Source organism: Coptis chinensis, chromosome 6 (genome assembly GCF_015680905.1).
Source record: "Coptis chinensis isolate HL-2020 chromosome 6, ASM1568090v1, whole genome shotgun sequence".
Taxonomy (NCBI): domain Eukaryota; kingdom Viridiplantae; phylum Streptophyta; class Magnoliopsida; order Ranunculales; family Ranunculaceae; genus Coptis; species Coptis chinensis.
This window is the reverse complement of record NC_141461.1, coordinates 56,381,113-56,401,870: the sequence shown is the minus strand read 5'-3', so window position 1 is coordinate 56,401,870 and position 20,758 is coordinate 56,381,113. Positions and strand designations below refer to the sequence as shown.

Genomic DNA, 20,758 nt, shown 5'->3' with positions numbered 1-20,758 from the left:
TTTGTATTTCTTTAGTCAATCAAATACTTTCTGCAGGTCAGCAAGATGATCGCATTCTTCGCTTGACTTCATAACCATGTCGTCAATATAAACCTCCATAATAACCCCAATAAGATAAGCAAAGATAGTATTAACAAGCTTTTGGTATGTGGCTCCATCATTCTTTAGGCCGAATGGCATAACAACATAGCAATATAGGCCTCTGTCTGTGATGAATGTTGTATACTCCTGGTCATCATAGTGTAGTACAATCTGATAATATCTTGAGCTTGCATCCATAAAAGATAGTTTATTGAAGTCATATGTCGCATCCACCATATTTGAAATTCTGGGTATAAGATAAGGATGTAGTGGGCAAGCTTCATTCATGTCTGTGAAGTCGACACAAATTCTGAGCTTTCCATTCTTCTTTGGTGCTGCTACAATGTTGGAAACCCAAGTTAGGTATTCAACTGGTCGAATAAATCCAGCCTCCAATAACTTGTCAATCTCCTTGTTCATTAAGAGTTTCCTGTTTGGGGCCATTCTCCGTGGTTTCTGCCTTACCGGTTTGACTTTTGGGTTGATGTCTAATCTCTGACAAGCGACGCTGGGGTCAATACCGAGCATATCTGTTGGATTCTGAGCAAAGATAACTCTGTTACTTTTCAATAAGGCCACCAAAGCCTCTTTCTCTGTTTTAGAAAGTTCTTTAGAGATGAAGGTGGTCTGACTTTCTTCTTCTCCTATTTGCACTTCTTTCATCTTATCGACTGTTGGAGGTCCCTTGGTTGGTGCCTCCCGAGGTGCTTTGGCTGCCCTCATTGGTGCTCTGGTCCAGCCCTGCTGTAATTGCTATTTCTGCTTAGTGTTGAGAATGGTGTGTCCTCTGACCTCAGACATTTTATAATCATCCATCGCATGCTCATGGCATTTCAGAGATGCAATCTGGTCACTTCGGATCTTACAAGTTCCCTCTGCTGTTGGAAACTTAACAGCTTGGTGATAAGTGGACACCACTGCATGCATTGCATGAAGCCAATCTCTGCCTAGAATGACATTATATATGGATGGGCAGTCTACCAGAACAAAGTCAACTCCTACAACCTTAGGACCTACTGTGACTGGCAAATTAATTTTACCAACCTTTTTAGCTGGAGCACCATTAAAGCCGATAATTGGAGTATCATCTTCCTGAATAAGATCATCGTCGAGATTCATGACAGAATAGCATCCAGAGAATAGGATACAGGCAGAGCTGCCGGTGTCTATCAAAATTCTTTGGACTCTGCGGATGCCAACCCATGCTGTAATCACCACAACATCTTGTGAGGATAGTAGACTCCTCCCTAATCTTCTTCAGTGAAAGTTAGTCCTCCTTCTACAATAGTCTCAGCATAAAACCCAGATTTAAAGTTGATACTGTTTACGTGATTCCAACTACCAATTTTTTGAATCTTGCTTTTCATGCTTCATTTTCTTTCACGGTTGGATGAGCAAATAGCCGCCTGAGCATGACATACATCTATCACAATGTGCTCGATCAGATTTACATGAGCCAGCTTTTGACTACCCTTTAGATACTCCTTCAACTGTCCCCCATCTGCCATTCTGGAGATCTCCTTCTTGAATGCATAACAGTCATTCAAAGTATGGCCGAAATCATTGTGATACTTGCATTTCTTTGACTTATCTCTCCTTCCCTCAGTATCAGGTTTCATAGGGAACGGCTTGGAGAGTTTTCCTTTGAGCTTGTCATACAATTTTGAAAGACTGACACTGAGCTCTGGAAGAGTAAGATCTTTGCTCGGGTGGCCATCTTGTTTCTGACTCTGTGAGCCGCCAATTTTGGCATCTTTGTTATGTTTCTTTATGTCTTTGTCACGCTGTTGCTATTCCTGCTTTCCTCTATTACTTGAAAAATCCTTTTGCTGCTTGTACTTTGAATCTTCCTGAACAGTAGTATACCTTTCTGCTCGCACCAGCAAATCCTGAACTGTTTCTGGAGGCTTCAGAGTTAGTGAGTTGTACAGACCAGACTTATCAAAAGGAAGAACATTTTTGAAAGCTTGTGCAACAACATCATCTGGGACATTGTTGACATCCTTGAGCAGCACCCTGAGTTTTCTGACAAGGTCTCGAATGCTTTCTCCTTTCTCCATGTGGAGGTTAAAAAGAGTTCCAGAACCTTTTATGGTCTTCCTGCTGTAGCGATAATGTTTTGAAAACTTGTCGGCAAGCTGCAAAAATGTATGGATTGAACGAGGACGGAGTTCGTTAAACCATGTCAAAGCTTTTCCGCTAAGGGTAGCTTGGAATATTATGCACATCAATGCATCATTGTTATTAAAAAGAGCCATAGACGATCTGTACTTCATCAAGTGCTCATCTGGACAACCATCTACATCATCGTAGGTTGGGATTGAAGGTTGTTTGAAAGAACCAGGGGAAATGTAATCTCTGATTTCATCTATAAAAGGAGATTCTTCAGGTCTTTTGATTGCCAGTTTATGTTGTTTATCTTCCCGAGTAGCTTTGCAACCATGGCAGTTCTAATGAGTTCTTAAACTCGCTACTCATTCAAGTTGTCACTATTTTCCTGTAGAGTGACATTGTTCGTGCCGACACTGTGGGTACGGTTTCTCCTTTTAGGGCTCCAGCTTGGCTCAACAGAGTCTTGCCTATGATACCTGAAATTTGCTTCATCCCTGCGTGGGTTTAGCTCTCTGGTTCAAGCGTAACCACCCACATAATTGTGGAGGGCTCTAGTTCTGTGGCTTCTGGCCCACTGTTGGCTACCTCTTCTATCTCCAGCTCTCTGATAGCCTCCATTAGTCCTCCGGCGAGTGTTCCTCGAACCATTATATCCGAATTTTGAGGAATCTGAACCTACAGGACTACAATCAAATCTTCTGTTACCTCGAGCTGGTCTGTATTGTCCTTTTTGTAGTACCAGACTGTGAGAGCATTGCATGTCGCACTCTAGATCGATTTGATCCGAAGAGGAATATCCGAAAACTGACATTGATCGTTCCTTAGAGTACTGGGAACGTCTTGACACTGATCTGTTTCGGTGATCCTATGGGCTACGAAACCGTCCTAGTATAGCGTCAGCACCACCTAAACGCTCCACAATTGGAGTTCTGGGGTTTTGGGTGCGGCTAGAGGCATGGCTCCTTGGATGATGCCTCCTCTTTTGAGACCTGCTCTCCCTTGGTACGGAAGATTCCTGCTGAGAGTTTTCTTCCCTAGGCATTTTGTCGTCATTTCTCCTAAGTTGATTGTTTTCTCTGGTCAGCCTGAGCAACATGGACATTAGAGTTTCTTCATCAGATGGGTGAGCATTGTGGCTCAGATCCTGAGGGCCCGATCCAGGCCCAAGGCGGCCTTGCAAACGCCTAGGCAATGTGGATGGTCCAGATTGCGTGGAAATAGCACCCGACCTAGGCCCAAGGCATTGCTGCAGATGTTGAGGCAGCATCGATGGTCTTTCCCCAGCAGATGCAACTCCGTCTTTGTGTGTGACGACTCGAGTATCCCTAATTGCATCTTGTTCCCCTGCTGAAACAGTAATTCGCAGGTTTTCCACCAAATCTTCTTCTTCATCTTTGGGCCCGGATTCGTGGGGGAATCGACGCGATATCTTGATGTTGAGCATGAACCTCGCCGAAGAATCGTGTCTTTGTGGTTGTTTCAAAGACATTAGGAGGAAGGTTTTGTGCAATTTACGAGCTTTGACCGTGTCGACCACCTTTTACTTTCTTTTGGGTCTACCAGCAGCCATTGATCATGATATTCAATATAATAAAAGAGAAGAATGTGGTCGTGGGTTGATTCCCCACAGACAGGGCCAAAAGATGTTGGGGCAAAAACTGAAGCAAAACAGATCTACCCAGACACTCTTAAAATAAAAACTGACCTTATGAATATCACCATCTTCTGAATATCACCACCTACGAGAGTATCACCGCTACTACAAAACAATTTTAGAACTTGTGCACCTTGTTGAACTCGTTGCATAAGAAAAAATGTCTTAGTTGTTGAGACTGAACCACTTTTTAGTTCAGTGGCTGCCTACATACCCCAGAGGGATCAAGTCTTTGAAAATCTCCGGAGTGTGGAGTTTTTCAATGTAGTTTTGTTGGTCAAAACTTTTCAATATGTAACCATCCAAAAAACTAGGGAATATCTGGATATGGATCCTTATCCCTTGTTTTCAGTTACATTGGATAGAGCCAAAATCTATCCCTAGTTTTCAGTTACATTAGATAGAGTCAAAATCTATCCCTAGTTTGCAGTTGATTACGGGCTTATAGTGAGGCTTGGCCCACATGCCATTTTGTGACTTGGCTACGAACCAGGGCTAGGCCTGCATATATGAAGGGTCCAGTTTGGGTGTCATGTCTAGAGATCATGCCCAGCTGGTCCATAGAGGCATTGTGCTGCTGAGCATTCCATCGAGTTGGATGTCTCACTACACAAGTCGATCCAACAAGGCCACAAATGAGGAGGATCAGGTAAAGCCATGTGAACCATTTATGAGGGTCCACACAGACAAGTACACCAATCTCGTGCGTGTGGACAAAACCTAGTGATGGGTTGTAAAATTGAATACCGATGGAGCAATATCAAATACAAGAAATGGTACAGGGGGAGCAACCAGAGATTCTAATGGTGAAGTTTTATTTGCTTATGTAGGAGGAGGAAGTACCAATTCAGTGATATTTCAAGAGTTAAAAGACATTATGCAAGGATTGAAAGGCTGTGTGGACTGTCAGTATATGAAGGTGTTAGTGGCCTCAGACTCACTGTCCGCAATTAACATTCTTAAGAGAAAAGAGCAAGCTCCTTGGTTCTGTCAGAATATAGTATGTAGGGGCTATAGAGTTGTTTTGCTCTAAACTTTCTAGTGTTGATTTTATTCATGTGTATCGAGAGACTAATAGGGTAGCTGATCATTTGGCATCCTTAAAACAATGTAATGGTGTAGAATACTTTATACCTCCTCTGAGTAAGCAACTCATGTATTTTGTGGATCGGAGGAAGATAAAAGCAATGTATATGTGAGGATCTAATGCAGGTAAGGGTTTGCCGAACCCTAAACTTTGTTAAAAATATATATATATTATGCAAGTGTTCTGTCTTGGAGTACTGATGTATTGGATCCCCGACTTGGAGGGGGGACATCTGCACCCCAATTTTGGGATAAAGGTGGCAGGGCTCCTAGCCAAGTCGGAGCTCTTCCCCCTTCGAAAGTCAGATGCTATGTAACTGCACTTTCCAAGTCCTTAGAATTCTTTTATTATTGTTGTATTACCATTTGTTCAAGTTTTGTTAGTTTTTAAATAGATACGTCTTCCCAACCAATTCCAGTTGCAGAGTGAGTAAGCAAGTTTTCCCAGTTGCTATTCATTTATCTCAACAACTCGAATTGCTCTGGCACCAGTTGTACTAGCAAGCCTTTACAGAGACTTGTGAGTATTGAAAGAACAAATTGATGCAACGTACATAACAGAAGACCGCACTAATAATAACTTTCCGTTTAGTGCTACTGTTTTGTTGCCGTTCCAAATTATGCAACTTTGGGCTTGGGAAAGGTTTTTAAGCTTGCAACCGAATCCGAATTGCATTAGTTCTGGTGAGACAAGAGCTGCTCGATGGAAGAAACTTTATTCAAAGTCGAAGGTTGAGTTGGTGAGATCAACTATTAACTCACCTGATGAATTTCGATGGCGGCCTTATTCCACTAATTTGAAAAACTGGCAGTGACCTCTATATTACAAAGAGCAAGGTGAATGGGTCGTTGGCCCAAATATGACTGAAGAGTTGTTGTCGTTCTTCCATTGCTTAGTGCCTTGTGAGCTTGTCGGATTGGATTGTATTGAACAATATGCTCCTCATAGAGTAGGAATGCAATTTGGAATGGATCAAGATATTCTAAGTCCCTTTCCTTGAGCCAATTTAAACTCAGAAGTTGCATGGAGAACCTATGACAGGCCTAACAGAAACATCAGCTTCAATATCCCACCTCGTCTCTTTGAGTCAGATGTCACTGCACGATAGTTTGACTGGCGAAACCAGTCCATTTCAGCTATGATAGGGTTATAGACTAAAAGCATTTCTTTTGTAATAACTTTAATTCTTTATATTTTGAATGAGAATCATATGGGCAAATGTTATGCATATTATATATGTTATTAGTTATATACATGCGTCTAATATTTTATGTTGTAGATGATATGGTGTGTGGTGACACACATAAGATCATATCATCAGTACCTTATAAAGTATAAGTAAACGTTCACAACCTAGATAGATTTGGACAAACCATTGGTATGGTTGTAGTATAATCTAGTATTAGTCTATCTTGACTACATGATTACACTAGTACACTTTGTGTGTATTGAACAGGACCAAGTGAGGTTGTTTCTCTTTATACTGACTATATAAAAGAACAAACACCTCTGTTATTATGGATGCTTGTCTTCTTAATCCGGATATAATAACGGGCACTTACGTGCATTGTACATTGCTTTAAATCATCAATGAGTGAGATTCATTTGTGAATCAACAAACTCGATGGATTGGGTAATGACATTGTATGTAAGGTGTGCTGTTGATTATAGAAGGAATCCGTGACCCGCAAGAAGTCGGGTTGATGATGTCCCTTTGAGGAGCTCATAAGGATTGTCATGTAAACCCTGCAGGTGGATTTAATCTGACATGACAATGAGGTTGAATGGTACTACTCAAGGACATAAGAAGTTGATTAATGTAGTTGTCAGTAACTTGACTTAATCAACGGGCATTCGATATCTTAAACACGGGGAGATCAACGAACATATAATATGGATCCCATAAACGTAACACGTAATTTGGGATTAGGGCGGTAGTGCAATAATGGCCTTTAGTAGAATAAACCATTTGTTGACGGATTTGGGCCATGTGTTCTGGGCGAACATGGGAAGCCCAAGCCCGTCAGGAGACCTAACCCTGATTTCTACTCATGGTCCCTGTTGTAGCCTATAAATAGAAACCCTCTTTCTCTGGCCGTTTTTACCGAGGTTTTTTCTCAAGAAAGGTTAGTTCCAAAATCGGTTCTGACCTTGTGATTGAAAAAGAGAGGCAAAGAGATAGAGAAAGGGTTGGTAGATCGTTGCCCACACAACGTCCATTCTAAGGATAGGAATACAACAGAAGATCAAGAGGTTGCTGATTCGGATTCTCAGAGAAATCACAGCTGATCTAAAAGGTATGATTTCTATCCAAAATCGTGAGAACCTTTATTCCGCTGCGCATGGTTTTCACGGTTTGTAAACTGCGACCATAACGGTTCCTACAATCTATATATGTCTATTTATGCAATCAAGTGTTTCAAGTGGATTTTGTTCGTTTTCTTCGATAGATATGATTCACTGTCTTGCAGATGTGGCAAATACTCAATTTATAACCACAACTTTCCGGCCGGAACTCGAGAAAGTTGTGGACAAGATATATATGTGGTAATCCATCAGAATAAAGTGAGCCGTGTAAATGTGATCAAAATGGAGAAGGCTCTAGATTTTATCGAGCATGACCAGTCGCACAATACTTGATTTAGGTGAGCAATTACTGGTATCATTTTTTGCATTTGAGCACATGAAGTTAGGTGATTTATTTGTGGCGCGATACTTTTTGTGCAGATAAGGGAGAACACCTTGGCCTTAGGAATAACTCACAATATCTAAACTTGGATAGGGTATAGGATATTTTTCAATTGCACTTACTGTTGTACTTGAGCCATAACATCAACTTTGTATTATATAACCATTTTATAATTTGTCTAATCCGTTTGGAACTTCTTGTCCGATCATCTCCAATTTCAAAGCCAAAATCTTGACCTTGTTCTGTAATCTGGACCCCTCCATTGTACAGTGCTACATATTGGTTTTCTCGCCATTGAAATATTAAGGCCGTGGTATATTTCTAGTTTCATGAGTGGTTGTTCTTATACAGGTTTGGTTTTCATTTACACGAGTTGATTCTTGTGTTATGATTAATTTGAAGAAGACCGTGTTTGGGCTTTTATCTGGAGAATATACAACCATTATTTCCATCAAGTAAATAACGACTCAGTCTAAAGTTTTTCGTATTTTGCACAACTATATCAACTGCTATTAAATAACGCTATAAAGAAGGTGACTGTAAAGTAGCATTATTTTTCATATAGTCTTAGCTAGCTTATAAATTGGTGCATGTGTAAATATGGTAGGTAATGCATTGCCTGCATTATTCATTTTCATAATATTTATAATATATTTTTCGTCGAACAGGTATTGGAATTCTCTAGCAAGAAGAGTTACACCATTGAAATAGATGAACTTCGTCTTGAATTCATCGACTTTATCCAACAATTTATCTGAGTTGTTAATTTGGGTAAGTGGGCTTCCATATTTTCCCTTTCTTTATGTATATATACTTTTCTTATCGATTTTTTTTTCTTAATTGTACAATATACCCTTCTTGATTCACTTGCTTTTTAATTTTATATACTAGTCATAGTGGAATGACGACTTCATGATATGATGAAGGTGCATGGATTGATTAACAGATGAATAGATGGCAGCTAGGTTTTTTGGTGTTGGAAGTGCCACAACAAGCTAAGATATTGCTAGGATAGTATTGGCGCCATGTAGTTTTTTTTTTTAATTGTGATTCTTTTGGTATTGGAATGACTTATTTTGTTGAGAGTCAAACTAGATGATAAATACTTGGTTTGATCGATGAAATCAATAGAAGTTAATTGTTTTGAATTCTTTCTTCTCGAGTGGATGTTGTTTCCATATCATAAAGCAGGTTAAAGTGATTTTGGTTGTGATGTTTTCATAAATGTATGTGGATGTTGTTTCTGTCATAAAGCAGGTTAATGGGATTTTGGTTATGACGTATAGGATGCAGGTTGAGAAATGAATACGACCGAATACAAAAATGAGAAAAAGTTAAAAAAAAAAAAATTTTCATTTGTCTCGCTTTTGAAAAAAGTGACATAATATCTATTAAAAGTGACACAAATGACCACTCTTATGTGTCGTTTTCTTTTTCATACGAGTTACATGGAGTTGATTCCCAAAAGTGACACAAGTAAGGGGCTTTTGTGTCGCTTTTGACGTACTTGTGTCTCACTCTGGTCCAAAAGTGACACAACTAGTATACTTAATATGTCACTTTTAACATACTTATGTCTCACTCTGGTCCAAAAGTGACACAACTAGTATACTTAATGTGTCACTTTTGATGTACTTATGTCTCACTCTGGTCCAAAAGTGACACAACTAGTATACTTAATGTGCCACTTTTGACGTACTTATGTTTCACTCTAGTCCAAAAGTGACACAATTAGTATACTTAATGTATCACTTTTGACGAAATTATGTCCCACTCTGGTCCAAAACTGATACAACTAGTGTCATTTTTGACAAGCATTGTGACACTCTTTCTTAAAAGTGACACAAGAGGTTATTCTTAAGTATCACTTTTATTAACAAAAAGTGACACATTTAGTAAGGCTTTTGTGTCACTTTTGGTAGAAATTTATGTGTCGAGGGCTTATAGGTCACTTCAGAATTAGTTTCAAAAGTGACACAAGTGACTTCTTGTGTCACTTAAAAAGTGACACAAAAAGCCCTTCCTTTAGTAGTGACATCTCGACTTCAGATTACCTTCTTGCTGATTGGATCATAAAGTTTGTAACCAAACTTCTCATCCCCATAACCCAAAAAAATGCACTGCTTAGCTTTGTCATCAAACTTGGATCTCTCATCCTTGGAAATATGAACAAATGCCTTTCACCCAAATACCCTCAAGTATCCATAATCAACATCTCTGCCTGACCATACTCTCTCTGGAGAATCACTATTTAGAGTCTTCAAAGGAGATAGGTTGATCACATGTACGGCTGTGCACATTGCTTTTACCCAATAACTTCTAGGTAACTTAGAGTGAGACAACATGCATCTCATCCTCTCTACAATGGTCCGGTTCATCCTCTCGGCTATACCATTGTGTTGTGGAGTCTTGGAAACGGTTTGCTCATGATGAATCCTATGACTCTTGAAATATTTTTCAAATGGCCCAATGTACTTACCCCCATTATCTGAGCGAATACACTTCAAAAGCTTCCCTGTCTCTCTTTCCACAATGTTATGGAAAGTCTTGAACACGCCAAGTACTTCATCCTTGGTCTTTAGACTATATGCCCATATCTTTCTTGACGCATCGTCAATGAAAGTTAAGAAGTACAAAGCTCCCCCGTGGGACTTTACTTTCATAGGACCACATAAGTATGTGTGTACTAGCTCAAGGACATTGTCCTTTCTGTGAGAGGGGAATCTTTGGAAAGACACCCTGTGTTGCTTTCCTACCAAATAATGAGTACATCTATTTAAATGTGTACCTTTGATGTTTGGCAATGCCCTGTGTTGCTTTCCTACCAAATAATGAGTACATCTATTTAAATGTGTACCTTTGATGTTTGGCAATACTTTTTGCTTGGCAAGAACTTTCATGTCTTTTTCTCCCATATGACACAGTCTCTTATGCCATAGTTCGGAGGAAACTTCTTCTTGTGCCGCATTTAACTTTGCTTTACACAAACTAGCATGTGTCTTGTAAAGCGAGCAAGTTTTCTTCCCTTTGGCTACTACAATGGAACCTTTGCTCAATTTCTATACCCCATTACCAAACGAGTTTTGAAAGCCATCATCATCTAACTTCCCAGTGGAAATTAGGCTTATCCGAATGTTAGGGACATGTCTTACATCCTTGAGTGTCAAGGTGTAGACTACATTGATTTCTACATGAACATCACCAATGCCTACAATCTTCGAGACTTCATTGTTGCCTATTTTTACCTCACCAAAATCACCCGATTTGTCGGTAGTAAAGAAACTTTTATAGGGTGTGACGTGGTAGGAAGCACCTGTATCTACCACCCACTCTGTACCCTGGCATGAAGTGCTCAAGCATAACTCATCACAGTCTGACACAATTCATACTTCACCTTCTGAAGCAATGTCTGTGGCGTCTCTACCGGTGGTGCTTTATTTCTTTCAACTTGATCTAACTTGTCTTCATGTATGGTACAAGTCTTCTCATCCCTCTTCAATTCTATGCATTCATACTTGAAGTGGTCATGGATACCACAATGATTGCACGACAAGTCTTTCTTAGGAGGTCTACTCGCGCTCCTAGATTTTCTTTTGTCATCACCTTTAGAATGAGATGCTTTTTTACTTTTGCCTTTCTCTTGCTTTTCTGTAACAAGGATCTCTGAGTGATAGTAGCTATTCTGTGTATCATTTCTTGTCTTCTTGTAGAGGTCTTATAATGTCTTCCACAGGCTGAAAGCGGTGGTCTCTTGGGATACAAGGTGGATTACATTTTTGTCAATCTGTTATCTAATGCACCCAATCGCTTTTTCATCAAACATCTTCCACTCAGTCGTGGCAATTGTGTCTAGTTTTACTCCTCTATTTTTAATGGGTTGTGCCAAGTTCTTGCAATAGAGCAAGTCTTCCATCTTGGCTTTCCAAATAGTACAGTTAGCTCTATTCAGACTAGTCATGCGAGTGTTTACAGAATGGTCCATCTCTACAAGCTATTTCAACTCAAATCTCCTCTCAGGAATTTTATCAAATACTTTATGGGCAAGATTTAGATAACAACCTTGTTGGGCTTAATCCAACCTGGCTCCAATACCACTTGTTGGGGAAAACGATACCAATCGATCTCCACTAAGATAGCTTGTACTTAGACAATCTACTACTCCAATAAAAAATCTAATCTTTCACTACAACCAACAATCACAATCCTAATCTATGGATATAACTATCACAAACAACCAATAAAAATATAAAGCAAGTAAAACATACCACAACACAAAGATGTACCGTGGTTCAGCCAATGATGCCTACTTCCACAAGAGCTAATCCTTTTATAAGTATGGGAAGGAAGATTACAATCATTCCTCTCAAGTCTCTCCACCTTACTAGATCACTTTGATAGGGTTATATACTGAAAGCATTACTTTTGTATTAACTCTAATTCTTCATATTTTGAAGAAGAATCATATGGGCAAATGTTATACATATTATATATGTTATTAGTTATATGCATACATCTAATACTTTATGTTGTAGATAATATGGTGTGTGGTGACACACAGAAGATCATATCATCAGTACCTTATAAAGTATAAGTAAACGTTTACAACCTAGATGGATTTGGACAAACCATTGGTACGGTTGTAGTATAATTTGATATTAGTCTATCTTGACTACATGATTACAGTAGTACACTTTGTGTGTATTGAACTGTGTGTATTGAACAGGACCAAGTGAGGTTGTTTATCTTTATACTGACTATATAAGAGAACAAACACCTTTGTTATTATGGATGCTTGTCCTCTTAATCCGGATATAATAACGGGCACTTACGTGCATTGTACATTGCTTTAAATCATCAATGAGTGAGATTCATTTGTGAATCAACAAACTCGATGGATTGGATAATGACATTGTATGTAAGGTGTGTGTAGACACCCCATTTTTGCACCCCAGGCATAATTCATTCATGATTTTGCCTTGAATTAAATTTGATTATATAAGGTGATTTGCTTTCTAGAGTCTTCTTTTCTAGATCAAACTTTTTCTTTTCATCTTCTTTTAGCGTCTTTAGACTCTCCTCCTTATGTTCTAGCTATGGCTGAAGTTTCGTTGCTTTCTGAGTTTTGAGCTGAAAATGACCAAAATGCCCCTGTAACCCTTTGGAGCCCAAATCTCGTTTTTTCCACTCTTTCTTTGGATGAGATTATTTCATATTTGAATTCCCCTTGAAAAATCCTTTGAAAGGAGTACAAGCTTGCCTAGGTTCCTTTTGGATTTCAGAAACCCTAATCTTGCCATATCCCGTTTCAGCCCGTTGTGCGCGCTGTTCAGTACAATATATTATTGGAGTAAGATTTCGGCCAAGGGTATTTTTAAGAGTTCATGGACCTTCCTAATGGATTAATGAACAACTTTTGTGAAGAAGAGTTTGCCTAATTTTGACCCGGTCAAAGGGAATTTGCAGCATTGAAAATATGGTCAAAATATGCCTTTTTGTGGATTTTGGACCCGTGCTCGTGGGCTGTGGATCCAGCTCGATTTGGACCTTTTCATTAGTGTTTCTAGCCCATTTTCAAGCCTCCAAAAACCTAGAGAACCTTCCTTATTTGTTTGATTTGATCCCTAAAATCAAGAATATTCTAGAGAATATGCCATTTTGGAGCCAAGTTTGGAAACCCTGGATTATGGGCTCATTAAGGACGTGTAGGGTTTGATTTTTTGCCCTAATCCATCTGAAATATCCAAAGATCAAGGGCCAAGATCGTACCCCTTATCCCACCTCTTGAATCAAGGGCTAAATTTAGGAGGTGCAACCAGAAAGAGATCAAGCCATTGGATTTTTCTTCATCAATACTCAGCCATTGGATCAAATTCATTACCATATTGAAATCCATCCCAAAAAGCTATAAATATGGGTCTCATTCACCCACAAAAAATAATCTAGAGCAAGCTAGAGCTAGGAATTCGGAGTTAATAATCTGGACCTAGTTATTTAGAGCTAATAGCCTAGTAGTTTTCTTTTCTTGAGTGTTCTTCTTTTTTTTTCTTTTCTAGTTCATCATTCTAGAGTAGAATTTCTTTAGTTTAATCTGGAGTTGAAGATAAAATTTCGACTTTGAGGTTTTTCTAATGAAGTTCTTCGTGTTCTTCGTCTTTAGCCTTCTTTTTCCCCTCTTTCGATATTGAGTAGAAGCTTCTTTTCACCAAAAGTTGTTTTTTTCTCAAATTACCTGCTTCAATCCAAAAATCACAGTTGTCAATTCCAAATAAAGTTTATCATCATCATTCATCAACAATCAAATCAAGATCATCAATCAATCAATCAATCTACAATCAAGTATGAGGCAACATTCCAAACAAGGTGACATCTTTATTTTCTCTTTTATTTTAATTAGTATTGCATATTAGGATTATTTGTTTTTTAGTTTTATTATAGTATATAGTTATTAGTTTTAAATAATTTAGTGAGGATCATCCAACTTGATATATTAATTTTTCAAGCTTTCTTCGTTTGCCTATCTTAAAACTTTGCACCTCAATAGAAGTAAGGCTGGTTTTACTAGGCGATTGTAGGTGCCTAACACCTTCCCACATCGTACCTTGACTCCCGAACCCAATAATAATCTAGTTTAGAGGGCTAGTCCTTCACATAGGTTTTACTCAACTTTTCCTTAATAAAGTTAGTGGCGACTCTAAAATCAATTGCATAGACCTAGGTACACATTTTTGTGCGTACAGGTTTTTTGGCGACTCTGCTGGGGATCTCCCTAGAGAATCAGACTTACGTTTTCTTTTGAGGTGTTTCAGTTAAGATAGGAAAGAATAAGGCTTATCCGACAGCCAGTTGGAATAGAAGGTCAGGGTTAAGGTTATCTCGTGCAACCGTTAACTCGTTTATGGAAATGGAGAATCTACCAGCTAATTCTCCTCAAGGGTCTCTTCCATTAGCGTCTCAGTCAATGGTTAGTTCCCTGCTTATCTCTCAAGGTGAACAATCATTGTCTAGCAATGGACAACCACCCCAAGGAAGTGGTCAGAGTCCAACATCACCCCCTCCTGGATCGGAAGACTTATTAAAGCAAATTGTGGAAAGGATGGTCCAAGAAGTACTATCCAAACTTATGAACCAGGGGCAGGGACAACAATCTCAAGGGCAATCCGTTCCACCACCACCACCAAGGTTTGATCTTAACTTACCTACTCCACAAGCTCAGCTGCCTACTAGGAATTTCACACACCAATCCACCCAGCTACAACTTCCTATATCATCTCAGACTCCAAACCAACCAATCTCTCATATCGACTCAACCTACATGGCTCAACCCACCATTCACCATTCCTACTATAACCCAAACCAATATACATCCACACCCATGTTCACCCCAAATATATCCCAACCCATGAACCCTACACCATTCATGTTCCCTCCTCCACACAACACACAGACACCACAACCTACCACTTATATGAACACCCAAAATCAAATTCCTATCATTCAAGATCAATACCAAGGCCCAGTGGCAGACAGATTGAAAAAGCTTGAGGAGGCATTAACTAAGATTAAAGCCGATGAGTTCGATTTGGATAGTCTTTGTCCATATCCCCAAATTAGGGTTCCACATGGTTTTGAATTCCCTAAGATGGAGAGATATGACGGAACTGGGTGTCTTAAAGCCCATGTGAAAATGTACGCTAGCTACTTGCAGCCTATGGGGATCGGGCCAGAACTATTGGTCCAATTATTCCAGAGGAGTTTAAAGGGTGCGGCACTGACTTGGTGGATGAACACAGATGCTCAGAAGATGAGAACGTGGGCTGAACTTGCAACAGCTTTTGTGACCCATTTTTCATACAATACAGACATCCAGATGGGTTGAAGACAATTGGAGGCACTCAAGCAAGGTCCAACTGAGACATTCACCGAATATGTAACCAGGTGGAGGACCAAGGCAGCTCAGATTCTAGACAGGCCATCAGAGACAGAACAGATTCGAATGGTGGTAAAAAGTTTGAACTCAGAATATGCAAATCGATTGAGTCTCAGCTATCATCCATCTTTTCAGGCTTTGGTTTCGGCGGAGACTAAAATTGAAGATGCTTTAGCTTGTGGAACTATGACCTCAATTGTATCGTCAGGTTCATACGATGCTTAGAAGAAGAAGCCACCTTTAGTTACTGTCAATAAGCCAAAGGACACACATGCCGTCGCCACACAAGTACAACCTCAACCACACACACAGATCCAGGCAGAGGTGACAACTCATCCTTTTTCCAATCAAGTCATTTTCCCTCCAAGACAGAAAGGACAGGGTTTTTCCAACAACAGAGAGGCGCACACAGAATTGGGCTTCCCATTACAAGTTGTATTGAGGGCTTTAGTCCAACAGGGCTTGATTACGTTAATGCAGTCGAGGCCTCCTCCAAATCCGGTGCCATTCTGGTATGACGCTTCAAAACATTGTGACTTCCATTAGGCTCCAGGTCACACGACGGAGAGGTGCATGCTCCTTAAACATCTTATCCAAAACTTAATTGATGAGGGTAAAATAGATGCGTCCAGTCTTGGCACTCCCAATATATCGACAAATCCATTACCAATGCATAATAGAAGAGTTAATACTTTGGAAGCTGTCAAGAAGGATCCGGCATCATTCATCATTCCGATCGACAGACGTCAATGTTAGCGCCACAAGGCCAGTTAATCTTCAAGATGCAATCAGAAGATGCATGGAGCAAACAAAGCCTAAAGGTATCCAATTAAATGAGGTGGTAGCACCATTTCTACATACTCCACAGATTCCAAAGCCGTTCAAGTTAACTAGAGAGCATCTGGAATCTTTTATGATGCAGAGGCCCATTACAAAATGGGTAGATACTTTGAATACATCTCAATATGCGGCGTCACAAGTTGGGTCAGAACCTCAAGGACCCGTGATTCGCCAGAATCCAACTCAGCAGCGGGTGATCCCAACTCCTATCACAATCCCCAAGGTCCAGTTTGTGCCAACCAAGAGTCACGATACCGAGGAGGTTCTAGGGAAGAAGTTAATTGAGCCTGAGAAAAGTAAAGATGACTCAGCAATCTCACTATATCAGTTGAAGCAATTAGAACCTAGTTTGGTAGAGGAATGTGTTGAGACTCACGGTTTGATAAGAGGAGGAAGGATATACAAGCCACCACACTTGCAGAAGGATCAGGTTTTGGCCCAACAGCCTGACCTGCCCACGGCTACTGAACGAGAGAAGCAAGAGGGTAATGAAGTAATCCAACAATTGCAGAAAACCAAGTCCAACATTTCCATATGGGGTTTACTCATGGCGTCACCCCAACATAGGTAAGCAGTTCTTCAAGTCTTGAACCAAGCTCATGTTCCAGCTTCTATCCAGCCGAACGATTTGGCACGTACCGTCGCTTCCCTCAGGAAGACAAACTCCATAATATTTTCTGATGATGATCTGACTGCAGATGGAAAAACTCACACGAAAGCGTTGACTATTACGGTGCATTGTAACAACTATAAGGTGCCATTTGTATTGATTGACAATGGATCCAGTTTAAATATCTGCCCGGTCAATTCTGCAAAAGCCATTGGAATCATGCCGGAAGACTTCACTTTCACTAAGGATACGGCCAGAGTAGTTCATGGGTTTGATAATCAGAGAAGAGAAGTCCTTGGCGAGTTCACAACTGACATCCAAATAGGTCCAGTCAAGTTCAAAGTCACATTCTTGGCTATGGATATCGATGCTAATTACAATTTCCTTTTGGGCAGACCGTGACTACACCAGGCCGGCGCAATTCCATCTACACTTCACAGAAAGCTCAAGTTTTTATGGCAAGGGAAGATTATCTGCATCACTGGTGATTCAGATGATCTAGACTCTTCAGAAGAGCATACGGTAATACCAATGATTGAAGGAAAGTGTAACTACACTGAGGAACCATTAGGGATTGTGGAGTTTAGAGCACCCGACAAGGAGAAGCTCTCTACCCTATTTTGTAATGGAAATCCCAAGACGACTCAGATGTTCCGTGAGCAGAACTATTTTCCAGGACTTGGATTGGGAAAAACCCAAAACGGTACCTTAGAACCGCTGCAGATTCCTAGTCAAGATGATCGAAAAGGGCTAGGCTATACTGAGGAGGTTGTGGAAGGACTGTCAGAATTGTTTATCAATTCTAGTGCCACGGTGAATCATCTCGCATTGGCTCTACCCATCTAGGGCGAGATTGAGGCTATTATTGATTCCAATATATTTTGGGGCGAAGATGATGACCCAGATCCAAACTCAGAAGTTACTGTTTCAGAGCCAAATGTTAATTCCTATTTAGGATATCGCCAACTTAGGTTGGATCATGAGGCTAGACAGTTTAATTGGATAAATGAGGTTGGATCGACATCTTCCTCGTCAGGTATGGACTATACTCCATCTTTTACTTTGGCCAGTTCCCTAGGGTTAGGATTTGACCCAGGAGACAAGATTGTCACACCTTATCATGTCCAATTGGACCCTCAGACCATACTTGATTTGGATGATCAGTTGAATATGGAATCTATTGTTGACCCAGTTCCAACGTATGTTGAGAACATGCCACTTTCCCAAACGCAATATGAGATTTGGGAAAGGTTTTTAGAGACCTTAGATTCTTATGAGGATCCATTCATTGATGGAGACTATGATGATTGGGGAACGCAAGTCATTATTGATCCAATCCCCAGCCATCATATTGCTCCGGTTGAGCCACCAGATGAATCCGATAGGGCTCAAAGGCCGTGAAATTGTTTGTTCTAACTCAGTTTGTATATAGTTATATTTCAAAAAATCCAAAAAAATCAAATATTTCAAAAATCTAAAAAAATCCAGATATTTCAAAAAACAAAAGTTAAAAATTAAAAATTTTCAAAAATACAAAAAAATCAAAAAAGTTTTCAAAATCCCACAGAATATAATTTACCCACTTGCCTTAGTGCAAGATGATTGAATGACTTGTGCAGATTATTATGATCCCCTCCCCCCGACGATGAAGAAGGAATGGACAATGAAGCTGCTGAGTCCATTCTTTATCATGAGCAGTCTGAGGATTGACAGACGATAGTCATTGTGAAGACAAAGACCATCAACCTTGGCACCACAGATGAACCACATTATGTGCAGATTAGTATAACCTTGATCCCCTCTAAGCGTTGAAGCCTAATCAAATTACTAAAGGAATCCATAGAAGTGTTGATCATACCTATGACAATCTATCATCTTAAGGTGGTACATGATTTTCATTGTTCGAAGATAAGAGAATCACTCACCGAGAAGAAGAAATTGAGGAGGAAGAAAGTTCAGCGGTTATGTTTGAGAAGATTTTTCAAATGTCTAAGATCACCAACATCAACATCAGCATTCAGCATTATGCATTTACCCTTGTGGAGAGGGCAAAGCTCCACAACATCATTTGATCAACTACCCTACCGTGGAGAGGGCAAACTCCATTTGCATCCATTGAAGACATGAGAGCTACCTATCAAAGAAGTCAGCTGACTCGAATCTGACTACATCAACAAGCGGAATGCTAAGAGGAGTTCATCTACGATCAACATTCTTGAGAGCCGAGATATATGAAGGAGGGCATTGATGTTCTACTGGGACTTAGATACCAATGGAGACAGATTGTTGCAAGTAAAGCTGAGCAAGCGAATCCAGACTAGAGTGGAATCAATGAACCAGAAAGTTCGAACTTAACAGTGAATGTCCATTCACTATAAAGATTCTACATGGAAAATCCTACCAATGCCGACCAATTAAAGAGGTACTACTTTTTACCCAACTTTGTTTATTTTAAGACGAAGAGTATAGTGGAAATCTTAGAGAGACGATGGAACAGGCCATCTTTGATCGATTTGTTTTTAACCTCATAAGCCTACCTAATGTCATATGCTACCATTAGAAGCCCATTTGAGCCTTAGCCTATTCTTTTATTTCCCACAATACAAGCCCATATCCTTTAGGAAGCCTAATAAATCTTTAGCCTACCCATAGATTACCCATACCTATTTTTATAGAACTTGTCATATTCCAGGGGCATCATTCCATCCATCTTTGATCACGAAACAGTTATCCCCATGTTATTTATCCCAAGAAGGTGTTGAAAAAAATCCTAATGCAAGGGGTAAAAAAAAAAAAAAACGTCATAGCTCAAAATGCTTATAGTTGCACAAAATGATCGACACTGGTCCAAAATGGAAAACCTAAACAAGGGGCAGCTTCATTTGAGATTTGGGATCTATATCATCATCTCACTACTATCATTCCAATTACTCCTCCCTTTATGTGACAAGTTCTACTCCAAAAATAATTTTTTGATCCTATCCCTTCTTTCTGAGCCCATCACCTAAGCCTACATTATAGTCCTATGAAAGTCCACTCTTGATCTCTAAGTCCACTATATCTCCTAGTTGAGAAGTACTCAAGGCAAAAATAAAAAAATAAAAAAATGGAAGGCATTAGAGGATTCACTACTAGTGATTGCGATGTATGAGGAAGTCGTCTCCAGAAGATTGGTCTTATGTTTTATGCTCTATCTGTTTTGGAAGAAAGTTTTTGGGTGTCGTTCAGTACGTTGTGAAGGTCAAGTAATCAAAGGGACAAGAATATCATCTACTTCATAGGTGCCAAGTTTGATCGTACTTCTATCCTATGGTCGTCTTCATGTTCATCTTCTTGTCGGTAATTCATTTCCCCACCTTTACTTGTTATTCAATCATTTGTGGTATTTCTTATTCTGTGAAAAAAAATTGTTTTGTTTTCCATGGTTTTCAAAATGAATTTAAAAAAAAAAAAAAATGATTTGTTTTCAAAAACTTAGTTTGCTTTGGATGGCTTATGATGAAAAATCTAGGATTACAAGCATATAGAAAATTCTGAGGCCAATATATCCTAACTAAACCATGTACTTTTTCTACTAACATGTCATTCAAATAAGTTAGTTCATACATGCATCATCATATCCTAACTAAACCATGTACTTTTTCTACTAACATGTCATTCAAATAAGGTTAGTTCATACATGCATCATCATCTAACCACTCATGCATATTCTAATAACATAGTTGTATTATAGTTTTATGTACATTATGTATATTATA

At 39.5% G+C, this 20,758-nt stretch overlaps 1 protein-coding gene across 1 annotated transcript; it reads right to left on the bottom strand.

Annotated features, from left to right (window-relative positions):
- Positions 1-1,871: 1,871 nt before the first annotated feature.
- On the bottom strand, positions 1,872-2,339 carry LOC147493700 (uncharacterized). The gene has a single exon (XM_086567916.1). It carries the CDS (start codon positions 2,337-2,339, stop codon positions 1,872-1,874), a length of 468 nt encoding a protein of 155 aa, XP_086424042.1.
- Positions 2,340-20,758: the final 18,419 nt, after the last annotated feature.